This window comes from Mustela nigripes, chromosome 1, assembly GCF_022355385.1.
Source record: "Mustela nigripes isolate SB6536 chromosome 1, MUSNIG.SB6536, whole genome shotgun sequence".
Classification (NCBI taxonomy): domain Eukaryota; kingdom Metazoa; phylum Chordata; class Mammalia; order Carnivora; family Mustelidae; genus Mustela; species Mustela nigripes.
Genome location: NC_081557.1, coordinates 99,695,991 through 99,716,415, shown reverse-complemented (window position 1 = coordinate 99,716,415; position 20,425 = coordinate 99,695,991). Strand labels below are relative to the sequence as shown.

General features: G+C 43.8%; 1 protein-coding gene across 6 annotated transcripts in view; it reads right to left on the bottom strand.

Annotated features, from left to right (window-relative positions):
* EXPH5 (exophilin 5) overlaps positions 1-20,425 on the bottom strand; it is a 68,325-nt gene that overhangs the window by 24,630 nt on the left and 23,270 nt on the right. For 4 of the 6 annotated variants that reach the window (XM_059417909.1, XM_059417918.1, XM_059417935.1 and 1 more), the window contains 2 exons: positions 3,950-4,110; positions 2,188-2,350 (listed from right to left, as the gene is read on the bottom strand). In XM_059417909.1, coding sequence (XP_059273892.1) covers positions 2,188-2,350; positions 3,950-4,110 — 324 coding nt within the window. Of the gene's footprint in view, positions 1-996; positions 1,289-2,187; positions 2,351-3,949; positions 4,111-20,425 lie in introns of those variants that run through there. The other 2 variants (XM_059417939.1, XM_059417946.1) reach the window with 1 other exon arrangement.

The window sequence follows — 20,425 nt, the reverse complement described above, 5'->3', positions numbered from 1 at the left end:
AAACACTCCCTAAAACCACCCCCAGCCACACACACACACATTCAGGATTTATATCCGAATATTTAGGTCACACACATATTTAAGAATCAAAAGGACAGGGGCAGCTGGGTTAAGTGTCTGCCTTTGGCTCAGGTCATGATCCTGGGATCCTGGGATCGAGCCCGGTGTTGGGCTCCCTGCTCAGCGGGGAGCCTGCTTCTCTCTCTCCCTCTGCCTGCCACTCTGCCTACCTGTGCTCTCTCCGTCTCTCAAATGGATAAATAAATAAATAAATACAATCTCGAGAACAATAAATTAAAAAAAAATTAAAAGGACATATTTTTGCAATTTATCTACTGAAACTTCTTAGGAGCAAAAACACAGTGTCTTCATGATATTCTGCACCAGCACAGTGAATAAATATTTATTTCCATTTCCATTTTGAAAGTAAAATGGATTCAGAGAAGACAAATTCTGAAAACTGCTTAACATACCGTACATCTATACACAAAGGATAAAACCTGCTTCATGTCTGCATTCTGATTTTTATGTTTCAGTTTGTGTTGTTAAAAGAAAGTTGCAAGTCATGCTGGCACACAAGAAGGATGGTTACCAAACAGAATTTTGCGAAGTTGCAATTTTTTTTTTTTCACCTTGGTCTGTACCCAGAAAACATGATACCCCCCATGGAAGATTCTAGATTTGCTGTCTTCTTTAACCCACTTTTGCCGTGACTTGCAATATGAGCTTGGAAATAACTTGTCCACAGAGTGAACAGGTTCTTCAACTTTTCCCGGTTTACTGATGTCAGATTGTTAGCTGTATAAAACTCTGCCTTAAAGAAAATCACCGACAACACAAACACCTATCGCAAGTCCCAGCTACACCACACATCGGGGATATTCCTTTTGTCCTTAAAACACATATTCCCTCCACAGGTAACACCCCTTGACTCTAAATCCCCAAATGAGAGGATTACTGGTGTTTCAAACATTTTTAGGAAGAAAAGCAACTCACCTATTCGCGGAGTACTTCCTTGCAAGTGATTCGGGTAGGGACAGTCCCATAAATCTACATTCTGTTCAGCTCCTCATTATTTCAGCAAAGACGAGAGCGGGTTCAGGTGAACGTGGGGAGCAGAACGCCTTCCGTCCACCCGGGAGGGGAGGACAGAATTCTGTTCTCCAGGTTCAGGAGCCTCATCCCCTACCGCCCCCGAGCCGCGTGCCACTTACTGTTTCCAGCAGGAGTGACCTCCGGCAGCTCCTGTCTGGTGCGGCAACACTGAATGGTTTGACGGCACACGTCACGTGTGAAGCCAACACCTTAAGAGGGTGGGAAGCTTTTCAACCAGGAAGACACGCTGAAAATATTCAGCAGTCAGCTCAATCGCATGTAAGCAAAGCCTCGCTTGTTTTTCACAAAACAACCCAACAGCCGGTGAGTCGAGATGAACTGATTTACACCGTTCTATGCTGGGAACTCTCTGGAACGACGCCTGTTCCAAACAGCTTCCCTTCCTTTGCCTTAAGTTTAAATTCTGGGTTCCCCCCAGCACAACAGCCGTCCTGAATCCGGTTAGTCACGGCAATATCTTTATCCCCTCGATTTTAAAATGCAAGTTTTCTCGACTCTCGTGCTCATCTTACTTTCATTTCGTCTTTGTACCCCATCTTTCCCTGTGACCACAGACACACATATTCCCAAGGAAAAAGGAGTTCTGACTTAAAGATCTCCTCCTAATCTATGAACCATAATCATCACTCCTGATAGATCTGAAAAGGCAGTTTTCTTTTTTTTTTCCCAGAACAAGCATCAGAACAATTTCTGAGGTAGACTGTTTAAATAATTTTGACAGCCAATCTAATAACGGCTTTAAGAAAAATAAAATAAAATAGAGATATCTTCCTGACCAGGGCATAGACCAGGCTCTTGAAACAGTGGAGAAAATCAATGAGCATTTCCCAACACTTAATCCATCATTCACCGAGTGTACGACCTGGGATCTGTGCAGTTGGTTAGAAGCTGGCTTTCAAAAGAGTCAAGTTTCATGGTTTCAGAAGGACTTTGTCCCTCTGCGAGCTCAGTCCTGTTTCAATTGTGACTATCTGCATTTAAATCCTGAGAACAAACATTAAACACTCTGAACACAAAACAGGCTACCGGCCTCTAACGTCAGAGCTGCCACAAGACCCGAGTATAACTCACCCTTTCTGTCCCAGAGACTGAAGCTTTATAGTCTCCTTTCTGGATTTTCTGAACGAGAACAGGGACGCAAACGATGATCGGAAACTCAGCCGAGAAGAAATGGACGTTGGGTTTCTTTGATGAGCTGTATTTTTAGATCTTGATGTTTGTAATTTCATAGAATCTAGAGAAATTGTAGAAATCTGGCATCACCCCGTGTTTCCAGCTAAATACATCTCAGAGAACTAAGACTTCGTTCTTGCTTCCCACCGCTTAACGCAGAAGGAGAATGCAGCAGGCACCCACACATGAAGACCCCAGGATGTCAGTGGAGCCCCCTGCCTTGGATGGCTCTGCTGAGTAGAGAAAATCCTTACAAAGAGTAGGGAGTCTTTCACTATGCACTGTGAACTGCAGTTCTGTGGAACGTCCCTCCCCACATACCAGATGCCCAAACCCATCCAAAGTCTAACGTAAGGTATCAGGGTCCTCGTTCAACTTTCGGGGTGCTTCTAGCTACCCTGTCCTCCCTGTCCTGCAGACATTTTTATCTTAGTGCTTTAAAACCACAGTGATAGACACTATGCAGCTTTTTACTCCGAAGAACGTAAAGGAAAAGGAAAATAAGCCACTTAGAGTGTTCCTTATTCCCATCAGAAATCTACCTCTGTGTATTTGCTACACATATGGTTTAAATAAATGTGTGTCTGCTTGTAATATAAACACGTCTAATATATGTATAGATAACACATATGTGAGCATTACAAATTCTAAGGCAACATCAACATATACAAAGTCTACAATACTCTAATATATTTGGACATGCTGGATTTATAAGTATTAGAGGAATTCAAGGTAAGGGAAAGTCGCCATGGTCGGGGTAAAATACGGGGTAAATTTCAAAGTCTGAGCTATGAGTCTTTTTAGATGGATTTGTTTATTATGGGAGTTGTAAAATATTGTCAGAATAACTTTAGAAATATTGTTACGTGTTTCTTGATGTTACTAATGTTAGCGACATACCAGCAGAAGTAGTTAATATGACTATATCAGTAGGAAGATTCTCTATACTGTTTTTGTACTTTATAATTGATGAAATTATATTGAGGAATTGTGAAAGTGGGTTTTATTATCCTCATTTACAGATTTAAAAAAAAAAAATGATGGGGAAGATGAGTGAGGTGAGTGTGGTCACATGGCTGGGGTGTTCAAAGAAGCAATTACCTACAGATTTTAAGTTACCAAAGTATCAGAAGGGTGGGGGGGGTTCCACTACTTCCTCCCATAAGCCCCTCTCCCACTTTTTGTCCCCCCTCCACTTCCCCCTTCTTTTGCAGCATTATCCCATTCATTTAAGTGTCTGCTGTGTTCCAGCTTGGTGCCTTCTCCGTATAAAACCACCTATGAGCCATATTATCATACCCATTTAAAGATGAGAAAACTGAGGCTTACAGAGAATAAGTAACATGAACTGTACATGGATTCTGATAGAACAGAGAATATAGACAGAATGGAGATTTGAATCCAAGTCTTCTTTTTTATTATCGATGTCTGTGTTCTTAACCACTACGCTATCTTGCCTGATTCTAAACCTGCCCAAGACATTGTAGCACATTTTCAGCTCACGCTGTTTATTATATATTAGATTAAACAACTTTTGTACCTTATGATTTTAAAACAGTCCTAAATATGGTTTGGTTCCATTGGAAACCCACTGACTGATTACCTAGAACGCTGTGCTGTAAGAGAAAAAAAAAAATCTAGATTTAAATTTTTTTCTCACCATTTTCTGCCATCCCCTTCCTGAGTCTGTATGTAAGTGGTTGTTTTAACATTTGGCTAACATCTGCTTCATTGCAGAACTTTTTTCTTTGAATTTCCTCAAACCATTCGCCAGTCACTCCCTGAAGCCATCTGATATCCCTCTTTGTCTTCTGGAGTTTGCTGAAATAAAACAAAAATGTCAATGCATCCTTTAAATTTCTTGATATCAAGTGCACATTCATGGGACAGGAGGCTAAACTTGACCTCGTGGGAGAGCTGTATAAACTCTAAGTCTTGGGGGCCTAGTCAGAATTCCCTTTCACCACCAATGTATGTATTTTAGCTGTTTTTCCAAATACGATGACAATCTAAAAGTTTTTGCCAGTTGTTAAAATAACCAGCTGGCGATGACAACCTAGGTTGAGCATTATGCGAACCCAACCTAATAATACAGCTGAATGATTGATGATTTAATGACATGGAGAAACCAGTATATTCTAGTTCTGATTACTCATTCATTCATTCATTCATTGTTTCTTGAGCAATGTCCATGTCCCCACTCCCAGTGTGGACCATGGGGATTCAACATTGAACATAATAGATAGGGCCCTTGCTTGCCCATACGGTGGTCAAAGATAAGTGTTTGCGTGCCAAGAAGAAATGGTTGTATATAATGATTTTAGATAAAGAAATTCTTTAAACACAAAAACAAGTTCTTTAAACACACAAAAAAGCCCAAGAATGAGCACCCAGCTAATGTTTAGAAGTCAAGGCCAGTGTGACTTGAGATGGATAGGAAAGGCCACCCAGAGCACAAACCTGTCTGCCCCACACCATCCCAACACCCAGCCTGACATCTTCTCTTTCCTTCTGTATCCTTTCCCCTGCCCTTCCATCAAACTTCATCCTCTTTCAAATGAAAAGGTTACTGATGGGGCTCCTGGGTGGCTCAGTGGGTTAAGTCTCTGCCTTCGGCTCAGGTCATGGTCTCAGGGTCCTGGGATCAAGTCCCGCATCAGGCTCTCTGCTTGGCGGGGGGCCTGCTTCTCTCTCTCTCTGCCTGCCTCTCTACTTACCTGTGATCTCTGTCTGTGTGTCAAATAAATAAATAAAATCTTAAAAAGAAAGAAAAGGTTGCTGAGTCCTTCATTAAATCACTGGTTATGATTTAATCACTGGTCCTTTTATTTTAAGGCAGAGCATTTTGCTCTATTTCAGAAATCCCTAAACTGTTTGGAAATGAGAGGCGCTTAATCCAGAGAGAGAGAGAGAGGAAGAGCGAGCGCTGGATGGGGCCAACTTTCTAGGCGAGTCTGTGAAGTAATGATGTAAATCTCTTCAAGTGGTCAGGTTGGCACAGCGCTGGGCTTGATCATGGGGTCCAAGCTTGAGGGGTTCTGCTGTCTGCGGAAGAATTTCATGTGATGCTGCAGCATTTGTCCTTCATCCAGGGTCCTCTGGGAAGCGCCAATGTTGGGGAGTGTGTAGGACTACGAAGATGGTGAGCAGGACAGCTGCAGAGTGGCAAATTTGGGGTTAAAGGTAACGAACCAAGATGGTTGCAACTCAGGCTCCTGCTTGGGGCTATGATACTGTCATTTTACAAAATAATCACGAAGGAAGCCAGAGGCCATCCTGCCCAGACTTGCATTTTGAAATGCATTAGGCAGCACTTGTCAGGTCCAGCCCACAACATCCGCCTGGGTGCCTCCATCTGTCACTGCCGTCCCTCTGACACCCGCCACGCCTTCTCTACCACCACTTCCCTGACTGACTAACCAAGGGACCACATGGAACTGTTTCTTTCTTTCTTCATTTTTTTTTTTTAAAGATTTTATTTATTTGACAGAGAGAGAGAGATCACAGGTAGGCAGAGAGGCAGGCAAGGGCGGGGGAAGCAGGCTCCCTGCTGAGCAGAGAGCCTGATGTGGGACTCGATCCCAGGACTCTGAGATCATGACCTGAGCTGAAGGCAGAGGCTTAACCCACTGAGCCACCCAGGTGCCCCCAACTAACTGTTTCTAATCAGTACAGTTGACAACTTGTCAACGCCTCATTTATTAATGTCCCACATTTGTTTCCCCTTCCACGTTCTCAAAGTCCCCCACAACCCCACGATTGTTCAAGACTGACACTCAGCCGCCCCCCACCCCCCGGCTACCACTTGTCAACGTATCCACCTCATCTCAGAGCACAGTCAAGCCACCTGACTTAGGAATTCTCCAAACAACATAAATGTATTTATTCAGTTTTACTAGAGACTCAATGTTTCATTGAGTGTGAAAACCATCACACTTCACTCCATTTGACCTCAAGTGCTCATTCCAGGCTTGGGCTCACATCCATCCGTCCATAGCCTATTTCTTCCTCCACTTCCAGCCAATGAAGTCAGAGATCCATAGCCCTATGGGAATACTCCTGCTGTGTGAATTCTACTTCAGGAAGTATATCTTGGTGAAACAGCCCTCCTACCTGTACACTAATTAGTTTCTAAAAATAATATGCAGGCAATGCAGCCTCCTGGGAATGTCCCATAGCATGAAGCAGGAAAAACAAAATGCAGATTTTATCTATCCGAAGCTATGTACAATGCTGCACACATTGGGGGAAAAATCAGGACACCTGATCTCTTAAGGCAGAATAATTATAGGTATCATTTCTATTTCTAGCCTTTTAATTATGTTGATTCAGTATATATAATATATGATCCTATTTTTTTCTTTTTGTTTGTTAATTTTTGTATTGTTGGGGTTTTTTTTCCCATTACAATTTTTCTTGTAGATAGAGGAAAAAAAAAATCACAGTCCTAACACAATCCCTGTTAATGATTTGGTGGTGATTTTTCACATGGTCGTGATAAAACTTATTCACTATACAGTTGTAGAAGGCCTCCTAGGGGCCATGCAGGGAAACAACGATAAACAGAGGAGACGAGGCTCCTGTCCTGTGGGACTCACCATCTTGTAAGTGGGACAGATCCAGGCCCCATCACAATATAGATGTAACCAAGAGTGGCGAGTGTGATTAACTCCCTCAACACAGGTCTGAACTCTGGGTATAGAGCAGGGAAGAAGTCAAGTCCTTGCCCTCACAGAATTTACACCCTGTGGGGATAAATAAAGTAAACAGGTGGTTGGACAGCACCCGAGGCAGCAGCAAAGATTTTCTTGAGATGTTGACATGTGGCCTGAAGGTAGAAAGATGGAGGGGTAGCAGGAGGGTGGTTCTGGGATAGAGAGACCGCGCTTTCCAGACAGAAGAGGACCAGCCATAGAGCAGCCAAGGAGAGAAGCAAGGAGCTGAAACGAGGCTGGCCTGGCCCGACTAACCTCGGGCAGAGCCGAGGGGGAGGCAGCTGCTAGATCACGTCGCAAGCATTTGAGGGGAGCAGTCTGGCACTGAGTCCGGCAACACTGAGAATACCTTGTTGACTTGGCAGTGACCTGCCACATCAAGTTTGCATTTCCAAAAGCTCATCCTGGACTAAAACCCTTCTGCACAGCAAAGGAAATCATCAGCAACATGGAAAGGCAACCTACTGAAGGGGGGAAAGTGTTTGCAAATCATCGATCTGATAACGGGTTAAATTACCGAAACAGAGAAAGAACTCCTACAGTTCAGTAGCCAAAAGAGCAAACGATCTGATTAAAAAAAATGGACAGAGGAGCTGAACAGACATTTACAAAGAAGAATACGGATATGGCCAGCAGGCATGTGAAAAGATGCTCAACATTACTAATCGTAGGGGAAATGCAAATCAAAACCACAATGAGCTATCCCCTCGCACCAGGCAGATTGGCTGCTACCAAAGAGACAAGCACTAACAAGTGTTGGTGGGGATGCGGAGGAAAGGGAGCCCTTATGCACTGATGGCGGAACGCAAGCTGGTGCAGCCCAGTCTGGAACACAGTATGGAGGTGCCTCGAAAAGTTAAAAATAGAAATACTACATGATGAAGTAATTCCATTCCTGGGTATTTACCCAAACAAAATGAAAACGCTAAATCAAAAAGCATATGTACCTCAGGAATAGTAATTGTGTGGAAAAACAAAGTACAATATCAAATCAAATTTTAATTCTATATATATAAAATACAATATTAAATATGTATAATGTGGGGTGCCTGGGTGGCTCAGTCAGTTAAGTGGCTGCCTTCAGCTCAGGTCATGATCACAGGGTCCTGGGATCAAGCCCCACATCGGGCTCCCTGCTCAGCAGAGAACCTGCTTCTCCCTCTCTCTCTGCCTGCCTCTCGGCCTGCTTGTGGTCTCTCTCCATCTCTCCAGTAAATAAATAAAATCTTTAAAAAATTCAAATATGTATAATGGACATACACAGTACAATACAAATCCAATCATACACACAAATACACACATAATGGAATACCATTCACTCATAAAAAGAATGGAATCTAGCTCTTTGCAACAAACTGAATGGAACCTGAGGGCCTTCTCCTCAGTGAAATAAGTCAGAGAAAAACAGATACTGTCAGATATCACTTATATGTGGAATTTAAACAACAACAAATCAAGCTCCTGGGCACAGAGAACAAACCAATGGTTGCCAGAGATGGGAGATGGCAGGTGGGAGAAATGGATGAAGAGGGTCAAAAAGTTCAAACTTCTAGTTATAAAATCAGAAAGTCCTGGGACGTAATGTACACATCGTGACTATAGTTAATAATACCGCAATGCAGGGGCACCTGGGTGACTCAGTGGGGTAAGCCTCTGCCTTCAGCTCAGGTCATGATCTCAGGGTCCTGGAATGGAGCCCCACATTGGGCTCTCTGCTCAGCAGGAAGCCTGCTTCCACCTGCCTCTCTGCCTACTTGTGATCTCTCTCTCTCAAATAAATAAATAAAAATATTAAAAAATAATAATAATACCGCAACGCAGGTTTAAAAGTTGCTAAGAGAGTAGGTCTTAAAACTTCTCATCACGAGAAAAAACATTTATAGCTATGCGTGGTGACAGATGGTAACTAGACTTACTACGGTGATCGGTTTGCAGTGTATACAAATATTGAATAATTATGTGCACACCTGAAGCAAATACAATGCTATATATCAAGTATGCCTCAACAATCAAAAAGATCCTAGGCTATAGGTAGAGACAAGATTCCAAGAGGAGTAGAGTCAGGAGACTTGGAGGGTCCGGGACAGAGAGGTGTTTGCTTAGACCAGGGAGTGTGGTGCGGAAGCAGAAGAAAAGTCGGAAGGATTCAGCAGGTGAAGTTTACCCTCAAGTGATGATGTGACTTTGGAGGGCTGTAGGGGACAGAGGCATGTCAGGGAAGACTCCCCGATTTCTGATTCACACAGGTGCGTGGAAGATGCCATTCACAGGGATGTTGCATATACAACCTTCACAAAAACAACATTACATATTGAACAACTTTACCATTACTCATCTTTGGACAATCATTAAATATTTGCATAATATTCAAGACAGTATGATTTCCATAATTTATTTACTATTCCTACGGTGAAGAACATTACAATTTTGCCTTATAAATATCACTGTAAGGGACAGCCCTGTGCATTTTCTGTTTTTACAGTACCTCTGACGGACACTGGGGCAGAATTACTGTGTCAGAGTCAAAAACATGTTTTGTGATTTCCTCATATGCTACCAAAATGCTTCTCCCAATGGCTGTGGCATATTACTCATACAAGTGATATACAATATGGCAACCGGTGCCTTTGGAAGACTAGATGTTACTCTTTTGAGTATTTTTATTTTCTGAATTTAATACTTTCAAGGTACCATGTTTTAAATTGTGGGTAGTTTTTTTTTTTTTTTTTAAGGATTTTTGTTTCCTCTGCTTTTAAAAAATTGCTACATTTTTTTCTTTCTTTCATCTCTCTCTCTCTCTCCTTTTTTTTTTTTTTTTGGTTAAAGTAAGTTCCATGTGCAGCATGGAGCCCAACTCGGGGCTTGAACTCATGACCCTGAGATCAAGACCAAAATAAATGGTACATTTCTTTGATAAGTAGTGAGGGTTGATTACATCCCACACGTCTGCTAACTAATGACATTTTGTATTTTGGCAATTATACATTTTATCAATTTATGAATCAATGCCTCAGGGTCTTTCACTGGACTGAGGCATGTTTAATAAAATAAACTCCTTATTTTTTCTTATTTATTTATATATTTTTCTTATTTATTTTTCTTATTTACTCTATTACCCCCAGATTTCTGACTTTCATTCTGACTAGGGCTGGAGTAGATAAAACATATTTCATCTGTGGATGTGTTTATACTAAAATCTGTCTCTCAAAGACAATGAGAAATGAAATGCAGACAGTAGTCACACACAGATAGATAAAAGGGCATGATTTTAAAGAAATTCAGAGGCTTTGGGGTACCTGGCTAGCTCAGTTAGTGGATCATGAGACTGTTGAACTCAGGTTGTGAGTTTAAACCACATGTTGGGTATAGAAATTACTTAAAAGTAACTAAATAACTGGGCGCCTGGGTGGCTCAGTGGGTTGAGCCACTGCCTTCGGCTCAGGTCATGATCTCAGGTTCCTGGGATTGAGTCCCGCGTCGGGCTCTCTGCTCAGCAGGGAGCCTGCTTCCCTCTCTCTCTCTCTGCCTGCCTCTCCATCTACTTGTGATTTCTCTCTGTCAAATAAATAAATAAATAAAATCTTTTAAAAAAAAGTAACTAAATAAATAAATAAATAAGCTTTTAAAAAAAGAAAAATAAAAAGAAATTCAGTGGCTTTTAAAGCAGAAACATCCCAAGATTGTCAGGAAAGTGGGTGAATATGTTCAGCCCAGAGCCTGAACATTCAAGGGTCAGGCAGTACAAAATAATGGCATTGTGTTTTCCTATGACTAAAAGAAGTAAAACGTAAATAGTTCTGGCCTTTGAAGTGAGGATAACCAGAAAGGGAAGCCATGAGTGACATACCAGTCTAAAGTCTCTGGGTACCTGTAACTCAACACCTTAACCTTTTACACCAGGGAGTCCTACCTCCTATAAAATACAGTCAGTACTTTTATAATGGTTGACTGAGCGCCTGGTACTAACAAGAACACAATGGTTTACACTGATCTACTTACTTAAAAAAACATATCGAAGCTCAATACTAGCAAAACGAATGAAACACCTTAACCTAAAGGCATGCGACCCTTACAAGGACAGCATTTTGAGTCTCAGCTGGGAGACTTCGAGAACATTCGTCTGCAATTGGAATTCGACCACGTTCACAGGCAGCCCCGGGCCCCTCCTCTTCCTCCCAGCCAGTTTGTTACACACTCGGTCACCCATTTCCAGCGCCCAATCCGCTTTATGCCAGGAACCACAGGGTTCCAGACCACATACGTCCAGATCCATTACAAGCGCGCACCTTGCTGGCTTGGCGGGTCCAGCTTGACTCAACACATCAGGAGGGTCTGTTGTCTACACTTGCCATGTGTCCTGCCCCCGGGCTGCTGACTTGACTCAACGAAGTCAGGTCTTTTCTTGCTAAGCCACAGTCCCACCCCCTGCTCCCGAACTGCTCCTCCTTCGTGCACCGGCGTCTGAGACCCTCGCGACGCTGGTGCCCTTGGAGCACCTGCGGATGGAGTGTGTCCCCTGGGGGTTCCTCCTCCTGCGCTGAGCTGGTTTTGCATCCCCAGGGGAATGCATCCCACCTCTCTCCTCCTCCTCCCCGTGCCCTGTGGACCTTTGCACATCACTTCTCTGGGTCCACCTAGACTCCCAGCAGGTTGGTTCCCCTCTTACTTCCACGGGACCCACCTACGAACGTGCAGCATGCGGAGCCCCCTCCCCCCGCCCCCAGCACTGGCGGGGCGACAGGTTCCAGCTGGGTGACCTCGGCCAAATATTTCTCTTTTTCGGCTTCAGCTCCCTCATTTGTGAAGGGGGTCGGAGGAGGTGGCCAACCGCTCACAGACCAGGCCTCCACGACTCCTCGCGTCCCTGTACAGCTGCTCCTTCGGGATGTGACTTTGTCACTCCGCCTGTCCCTCAGCCGCCGCTAGCCTTGTGCTCAGAACAGCTGGAAGTGATGCAGAGGGACGGCCAGACTCGGAGCCTCAGTTAGCCTCGCAGCCTCGGACCTCTGCCCCCAGGACTCCGGATCCTGCCCGGGCTGACCCCGCCCCCTCCCCCGCAGTGACCGCATGCGGAGACTGGATGGCGGGGCCCTGCCAGACCTGCGAGCGCCCATCTGGGTGCAGAGACGCGAGGGGAGACAGGAGCGTCCCCCAGCCGAGCGCAGCCCGAGGGACAGTCCCGAGGAACCGTGAGCTAATCCACAGAAGTCCTTCAGAGCCATTAAGCTTTGGGATGGTTTGTTATGCGGAACTTAAAAACATAAACGCAGATGAGATGATCTCGAAGATAGCTTCTGGTTTCAAATGTATAGTGAAATGAAAAGGCTCATTATTCCTACGTCGGAATTAAATCTTTGTGGAATCTTATAAATCTGAAGAGGCCCTTTGAATCTCATCAATCTCTGCATCTTCGGGTAAAATAATAATAACCAGTGATAAGAACAGATGCTGTGTTGAAGATTCTGCAGCTGTTATCGCTAACCCTCATTAGCGGCTGCTAATTAGCCAGGCTAATAGCATGGCTGCATCAGGATTCGATGTCCCCATTTACAGGGACACCACTTGAGCCCGCTGGCGGGATGGAGTTTTGTCCTGGGATGAGAACCCAGGCCTTGGTTCTCAAGCCCATGTCCACCTGACCTTCCCTCTCACTGGGTACCACTAACTCCATTAAGAAACGATGCAACTGACAGTAGTAAGCTCAACGTGACTTCTGACGTTTAACCAGGTAGTAATGATAATCCAAATAGGACTGAGGACAGAGCAGCTGGACAGACGTGTCAAGCAAGCAAGTCCCCGAACCCAGAATACAGGAACCACACCTTCCATTTTCTTGTCACAAAGATCTCAATTAACTCCCCCAAATTGCTCCCTTACGAGCTCCTCTTGCTGAGGGCAACGATTCCTCTTTGTGGGGGGCTCATTCTCCCCCTTCACCTCCCTGCTCACATTTTTTCTCCATTTTCATTTCCTTGGCTTCTGTACCCATCATTTGCTCATTCACAGCTGACCTTCCTGTGTGCAAGCCATCTTATTCTACCTTGTTCTGCTCTCCAGGCAGCTCAGCAGCCTGATCTCGATCAACCATCTTCTCTTGGCTGCAAAGACCTCTTGCCAAAACATTCCCCCAGCCCCCAACCTCTCCTGCTCTTACAGGTTCCCAACATCAGTGAACCCTAGAACAAACTGTTCAACTGAATCCTGTAAAAATGGATTTGTCGCCTGAATTGTAGATCAAAGCAGCATGAAAGTTTCCCTCCCACAAAAAAATTCAAATACTTTTTTGTTTCATATCACCCAGCAACCACAGCACAACAGAAGAGCACGAATGGAGTCCACAAGCCAGGAACAGTATCCTGATTCAGAGCTTCAGCCGTCTGGTTAATGACATCATGGAAGCTGGATTTGTCTGTCCAACTCAAGACCTTCTCCAAACTCTGCAACTCCCAGAAAACTCACTTCAGGAAAGCCGGCCCCTTTGTGTTTCCGCTCCAGGAAGGTGATACTTCCAGGAACTGGTTTCTTATCGCTCATCTGCAAGGGAAAGCTTTAGAAGAATGAGTTCTCAGCCAGGAGGAGGCAGAGGAAAGAGAGCAAAAGCCCTTGTCCAGGGGTCGCTCCCATTCCTTCACAATCTGGGGCCTGGCCTCTCCTCTTCCCCGATTGTTTTTCTGAAAAGATTGTTTTTTTGAGAGCCTTTGTCTCTAACATTAGAGCCTGCTGTTTGCCTGGTCCACAGCCAAGACTCAGGGAGGGGCAGGGGTTAGAAAAAGCAAGCAGGTGTCTTGGAAAATGTGTTCTTTTGCTGATAGGAAAGTAAAACCAGAGAGGGAAGTCTGGAGGAAGGGAAGCTCCCATAAAGAAAAGGGACGAACAAAAGCAAGCAACAATGACACCAAAACAACAAACCATTAGAGCTAAAAGAGTGGCGGTCAGGTCATGGCACCAGCTTTCAAGCCAAGCTAGATAATAAGGCCCATTTAAACTCCCTGAATGGCGGTGACTGAGATTGCCCAATCGAGACTCAATGACAGCCTTTTCTGTATTTCTTAGACGGGCCCTGATAACCTTCCTGGATGTTTATTGTCATATGACACGAAGTCACAACAGAAGGAAAAATTAAGTAATCTAGGTAATGCGAAGAGGTATAATTCCTATTGCTGGGTCAGAGCACAGTGAGTGATCTCTCTCTGTCGATTAGTCACCTGAAAGAAGATGCTGTAGGAAGCCTGGCTGTCCACTCTGAAGTCAGACTTAAGAGTTCGAGGGTCAGTCCCTCATGTAGCCAGCCATCCTTGTCTTCCTAAATTAATCTTAATCTCTTTTTAATACATTCATACCTTTAACCACACCACCTGGGAAGGCACCCATCGTCCTCTTGGATTTTCCAAACGATACTGAATGAATTACTTGTCATGTATCCATCGGGCTGCCCACCAGGGACTGGGGACTGTGTCTCATTAGTCTTGGTATCCCCAGGGCCTAGCATGGTCCCTGACTCGTGGTTGATCAATATCTATTTGTTTAACTTGTGGGGTAATGAAAGAGTTCTACAGACTTATGCCATCATTGTGAAGCAACACAATCCATATTTGACATACGTGAGAGATGGGATCCTGCACACAAATTAAACTCATGTTTGCAAAAAGTGATTTTTTCCCCAAAAAACAATATGAGAAAGTGAGAATCACAGCTAACATTTACACAACTGCTTACTCTCGGATAGGCAAATTATATGTCTTCATTCATTTACTCTTTGCAAGAACATCACGAGGTAAATAATATTATTCCATTCTACCAACGAGGACATTAAAACACCGAGAGGCCTTCTATCTGCTCCTTTCGAAAGCCAGTCTGGTTCCTGATGTGCTCTGCGCTTGCTGTGCACCCCAGCCACAATGTCCTTCCCTATTTTATCACATGGATTTTCCTGGATATCATTTAGGCCTTAGCTTAAAAAGTCACATTCAAAGAGAAGCCTTCTGTGACCTTCACCAGAAATAATCCCTTCCTCCAAGCACCTTTGATATCAAATTACTTTGTCTCCTTTTCTTAATCTCATTAATCTTCTGATGAAAATACCTGCATTTATTTGCTTTTTTCATCAATCACCTCCCCCATGTCCCACTAAAATCAAATCCATATAAGCAAGGACCTTGCTTGTCTTGTTTTCCGGAATGATGTCTATCTGACACAGAGTGGGGACTCTGTAAGCCCTCGGTGAACAAATGAATATGAATCTGGGCAACTCTTCTCTCTGGGTGGCTCAGTGGGGTAAGCCTCTGCCTTCGGCTCAGTCATGATCCCAGGGTGCTGGGATCAAGCGCCACATCGGGCTCTCTGCTCAGCAGGGAGCCTGCTCCCCCCCCCCTCTGCCTACTTGTGAGTTCTCTCTGTCAAATAAATAAATAAAATCTTTAAAAATAAAGTAAAATAAGGGGTTTGAATGAGAAGCTCCCAGGGTACTGCCCCACTTGCGATGATTCTAAGCCTGGGGGTACAGCCTAATATCTCAAGGGCATGGTTAAGCAAATCCATATTTAGGTCTGAGATCTTACAGATTCCAGCTGTATGGCTGCAAAGTGCCCCCTTTCACACGGTTCTCATGGGTCCACCATCCTTGCACTCCCTCTGCCCTTTCTTCCTGCTGCTTCCCTCGGGATCCAGCCCGTGATTCAAATCAGCTCGTAGAGAATTTACAGTTCCAGATTCCAACTGACAATACTCTTATGGAAGATGGGGTTATAATCCCATCTTCTCAGATAACTTCTGGAGTTATATCTGGTACCTTCGTGAGGCTGCTGAATGTTAGGGGGTGCACATGGTACATCGCCCTGGAGGTGGGACGTGGGTCTGGGATTAAAGGGTCAGCATCTGTTGTCTGACGCCATGTGCTGGCTGCTTCCACCAGTGCCCAGAAAACTTCAAAAAAAAATTGAAATCACACAATGTAAGAAAGACCTGCCTATGGTTATCCCGTGGTGAGGATAAGAGCAAGGCTTTTGCCTAGCTTCAGACCCGACTACTCAGCAGCATGTTACATGTGTTATTTCTAGAGTGAGCACAGATTATTTTCCGGAGCCTGAATTATTCAACACTTGGCCTGTCTCGGCCCTTTTTTACGTGCCAGTGGGCTCAGCATTGGAGTGTCAGCTCCTTAACCAAAGTGCTAGACTTTCTGAACATACATCAAGTGATGACTAAGTATTTGAAAACAGGAGTTTTTAGCCTTTGCTTTCCACTTATTTGTCTATTATTTTAAAGTAGGCTTTGCACCCAGCATGGTGTCCAACATGGGGGCTGGAACTCACAATCATGAGATCAAGACCTGAGCCGAGATCAAGAGTTGGACACTGAACCGACTGAGCCGCCCAAGCTTCCCCACCCCCCACCCGCCACTCATTCTTCTTTATACAGATGCTCAGACATGTTTCCACAGGAACTTGTAAGGCAAGGGTTAATGCAAGTTCCACGTTAAGATTCTGCAGTGTAGGGGAGCTGCTCAAAGTGGCAAGAGTGGACAGAAATCCCTCGTGGGAGGCTGGTATTAGCACACCTGCAAGGCAGGTTAGAGCCAATCAGTTCTCATCCATAGGTAAAGTCCATGATCTCAACATCTTGAATTTGCTTACATATCCTATTATTCATGGCTTTTTTCCAAAGACGACTACATCCTAAATTCTGGCCACGCCCTCTGTACGGCTAGTTATATAACCAGGTAATAAGACAGAACTGTACTCGCTAATATCTAGTGCATCTCCTTCATTTTCATGAATAAGGATGCAGAGCATGGTACTTTTCTCTCATATTCAGACAATTTAATGCCAATTCTTAGAACATGTCCTGTCAAGGAAAAAAATACCGAAAGAGGAACAGTTTCAGAGAAGCCTAGGCAATTCCACAAGGTTGAAAGAAAGTGATGCCCATAAAATTTTATTCCAGATCCAGGCAGAAAGGTCATAAGACTACATTGCCTTGACTGTAATTAATACCCACATTTATCATATTCAATTTAATTCACTCTTTGTACCATCTTAATTTAGCGATGTTAGAAAACCAACTCACACCCAACGTTCTAGAGGTAGCTTTAACTTTAAGAAACTTAATGCCGAAATACAGCATTCTCTCTCTCCCTACCCCTACGCACACACCCAGATGTGTAAGCCAGGACTACAACAGCTAGTCAGTCTTTGCTTCAACACACAGAATGCGAGAAAATGCCCAAGATCTCCTAAATGCCACCACCATGAAAGTCGTGCTCCTGTGTCCCCATCAGGGATCGCGGAGGCTCAGAGAGTCCATGTCACAAATCATTAACCACTGTAGGATTCCCTGACAGGGTAAAAGAAAGTCTGGCGTGGACATATGTTAAGATTTATTGGTCTGGATCACGGTTTGTAATACTTTTCCAAAAAGAGTTAACCTCTGAAGTAATCCTTATCCAAATGGTTGCTGCTTTTCCCAAGTTCACGTTAGCAGACATGTCTCACAATGGGCTGGGTTTAAGCTGTTTTTCTCCATCTATTAACCTGACCAACACTCTACATCCTCAGAAATTACTGCAGAAGCACATTACAAAAGGCTTCACTTTGAACACTTCCTCCTGAATACTTGAACTAAATGTTATCATTAGAATTAGGACTCTGCTCATCAATTATTTCAAACATACATAATGTTTCATATTGTATCATCTCATCCAGAAGAGCTTACTATGTTTTGTCTTTAGATGTAGTTACATTTATTTATCCAAATATTCCCCCAGATAAGTACTCCCAGAACACTTCTGTGACAAAATCCGTACCTGGGGTAGAAGGAAATAATGCTAGCCATACAAATGCATGGGTCTATCCCAAATTATGTAACTTATTTATGGAAACCTAATGTTGGTATAAAAGATATTACATAGGTCTGGATTATTCCTGACTAACAATGACCTTGGATTTTAAAAGTCATCAACTATTTAGCTTATGTCACTTGGGCGTTATGAGCAAAAATGTTTGATTTTGGGTAGGATACAATAATGTCTGGCATAGAAAAAGAAAGATGCGTGTCTGATTCCCTCATAATTGTGTTTTGTATTGTTTTCCTTTAAATCATTCTGGCACCTCCACTCTCATTGCTAATACCCCAAAACAGGACTCACCAGTAATGTATTAAGCACGGCAGTCTGTCTGTCTGAGAGCCAGGGGCCCCGCTTACAAGCAGTCCAGGAAGCACTGGGCACCCATAGAAGAGGGGTCATGGCTAGTTGTGTTTTGGGTTATATGATCCAAAATTTTTCACATTCCTGGTCCTCATCAACCAAACCAGGAATGTGCTTGACCTAAAAGGTAAACAAGAGAAGGAACACTGCCCAGCTGATGTGTTTTATTTGCGGCAGTGATTAATAACTCAGTCATGTGCTTCCTCCTACAGGTCTTGAAATCACGATGACAAGTAAGACAAACTGAAGTCACACTGGGTCTGAGACTTGCAGTGTGGGAAGGTATTACGCGATACCGAATGTAGAATCCACAAGGCCAGAGAGTCACAAGCGGGCTGAAGCCACGGGGCAGAGAGAAAGTGGCAAAAAGAAACTCAGCTGTGGCGATGGAAGTGAACCAGGAGAAGCAGGACAGTGGGGCTGAGCCCCCGTCTGGCCGATCACCAGCCCCGGGGATTGGCCCCAGGATGCTGCTCTGTTCTGATCAATGTCCCCGTTTCCAAAGACTGTGCAGGGTGAGTCTGTTCCTGTGTTTCCTTACTTGACTCACAGTCAAGTGCCACCCATCCTCCGAGGTAAACCAGTGTATCTTGTCACTTGTAAGAGCATAACTGGGACAGCCAGCTGCAGTCAACAAGCGGGCACCTGCTCACAAGGGAATTCCTCAGTGTCTGGACAGGAAATCCTAAATGTCAATAAAATGGACGTTGATGTGCCATCATACGATTTTCCCAGTTCTTTCTTTTTTCTAATGATTAAAGCAAAGTTACACTCAATACAGAAGACTCGAGGAAGTTCAAAGTAAATAAAAACCACTCGTAATCCCCACAACCAGAGACACTACTACGTGTGCCTGCGTCCACCCAGCATTTTAAAGCAAGGACAACAGGATGTTCCATTGAGGGTCAGCCTGTCTCAGGTTTAGCTGCGGCATAAAAGCAAGAGAATCCACACATCCAGACAGATTGTGAGAAGACCAGTCAGCAGAACCTGCTTGTAGGATTTATTAAAACAAATAAAGGGGCACTTGGGTGGCTCAGGCAGTTGAGTGTCCGACTCTTGATTTTGGCTCAGGTCGTGATCTCAGGTTTGTGAGATGGAGCCCCACGTTGGGCTCCATGCCCAGTTGGGAGTCTGCTTGGGATTCTCTCTCTCCCTCTCCCTCTAGCCCTACCCCTGCTCATGCGCTCTCTGAAATAAATAAATCTTTAAAAAACAAAGTAAAAAAAAAAAAAGCCAAAGTTCTTTGCCATATGTTTTCTTCTGGTTTTATAGTTTTCAGTCATATGTGTAAGTCTTTAACCTATTTTGAGTTGATTTTTATGTATGATGAAAGATAGGGGTCCAGTTTCATTTTTCTGTATGTTGGCCGTCCAGCTTTTCCCATGCCATTTGTTGAAGAGACTACCCTTTCTCTATTGTGTATTCTTGGCACCCTCATCAAAAATCAGCTGACATATATGCATAAATTTATTTCTGGGCTCTTTTTTCTGTCCCATTGGCCTATATATTGATCTTTATGCCAGTTTTAACTACTGTAGCTTTGTAATATATTTTGAAATTAAAGAGTGTGGTGTGATTTCATGGATATGATCCAAAAGCACAGGCAAAAATAGACAAGGAGGACGATATCAAACTAAAAATCTTCTGCACAGCAAAGGAAACAATCAATAGAGTGAAAAGGCAACCCATGGGATGGGAGAAAATATATTCAAAGTGGCTCTCTGTTAAAGGGTTAATTTCCAAAATATGCTGAATCACCTGGGTGTCTCAGTCGGTTAAGTATCTGGAGCTCAGGTCATGACCCCAGTGTCCTGGAATGGAGAGCCTGCTTCTCCCTCTGCCTGCTGCTACCCCTGCTTGTGCTTTCTCTCAGACAAATAAAATTTAAAAATTTTATTTTTAAATATCTTTAAAAATTTTGTCCAAAATCTGTAAGTAACTTATAATTCAATAGCAAAAATTTAATAATTTGATTTTAAAATGGGGGAGGGGGACACTTGGTGGCTCAGTTGAGCATTGGGCTCTTGGTTTTAGCACAGGTCGTGATCTCACGGGTCATGGGATCGAGCCCCGTGTCTGGGTCTGTGCTCAGTGGACAGGCCCTCTCCCCTTCCTCCCACTCCTTCACAGGCTTTCTTTCTTTCTTTCTCAAATAAATAAATAAATCTTCTCTTTAAAAATGGGCTAGGGACTTGAATAGACATTTTTCCAAAGA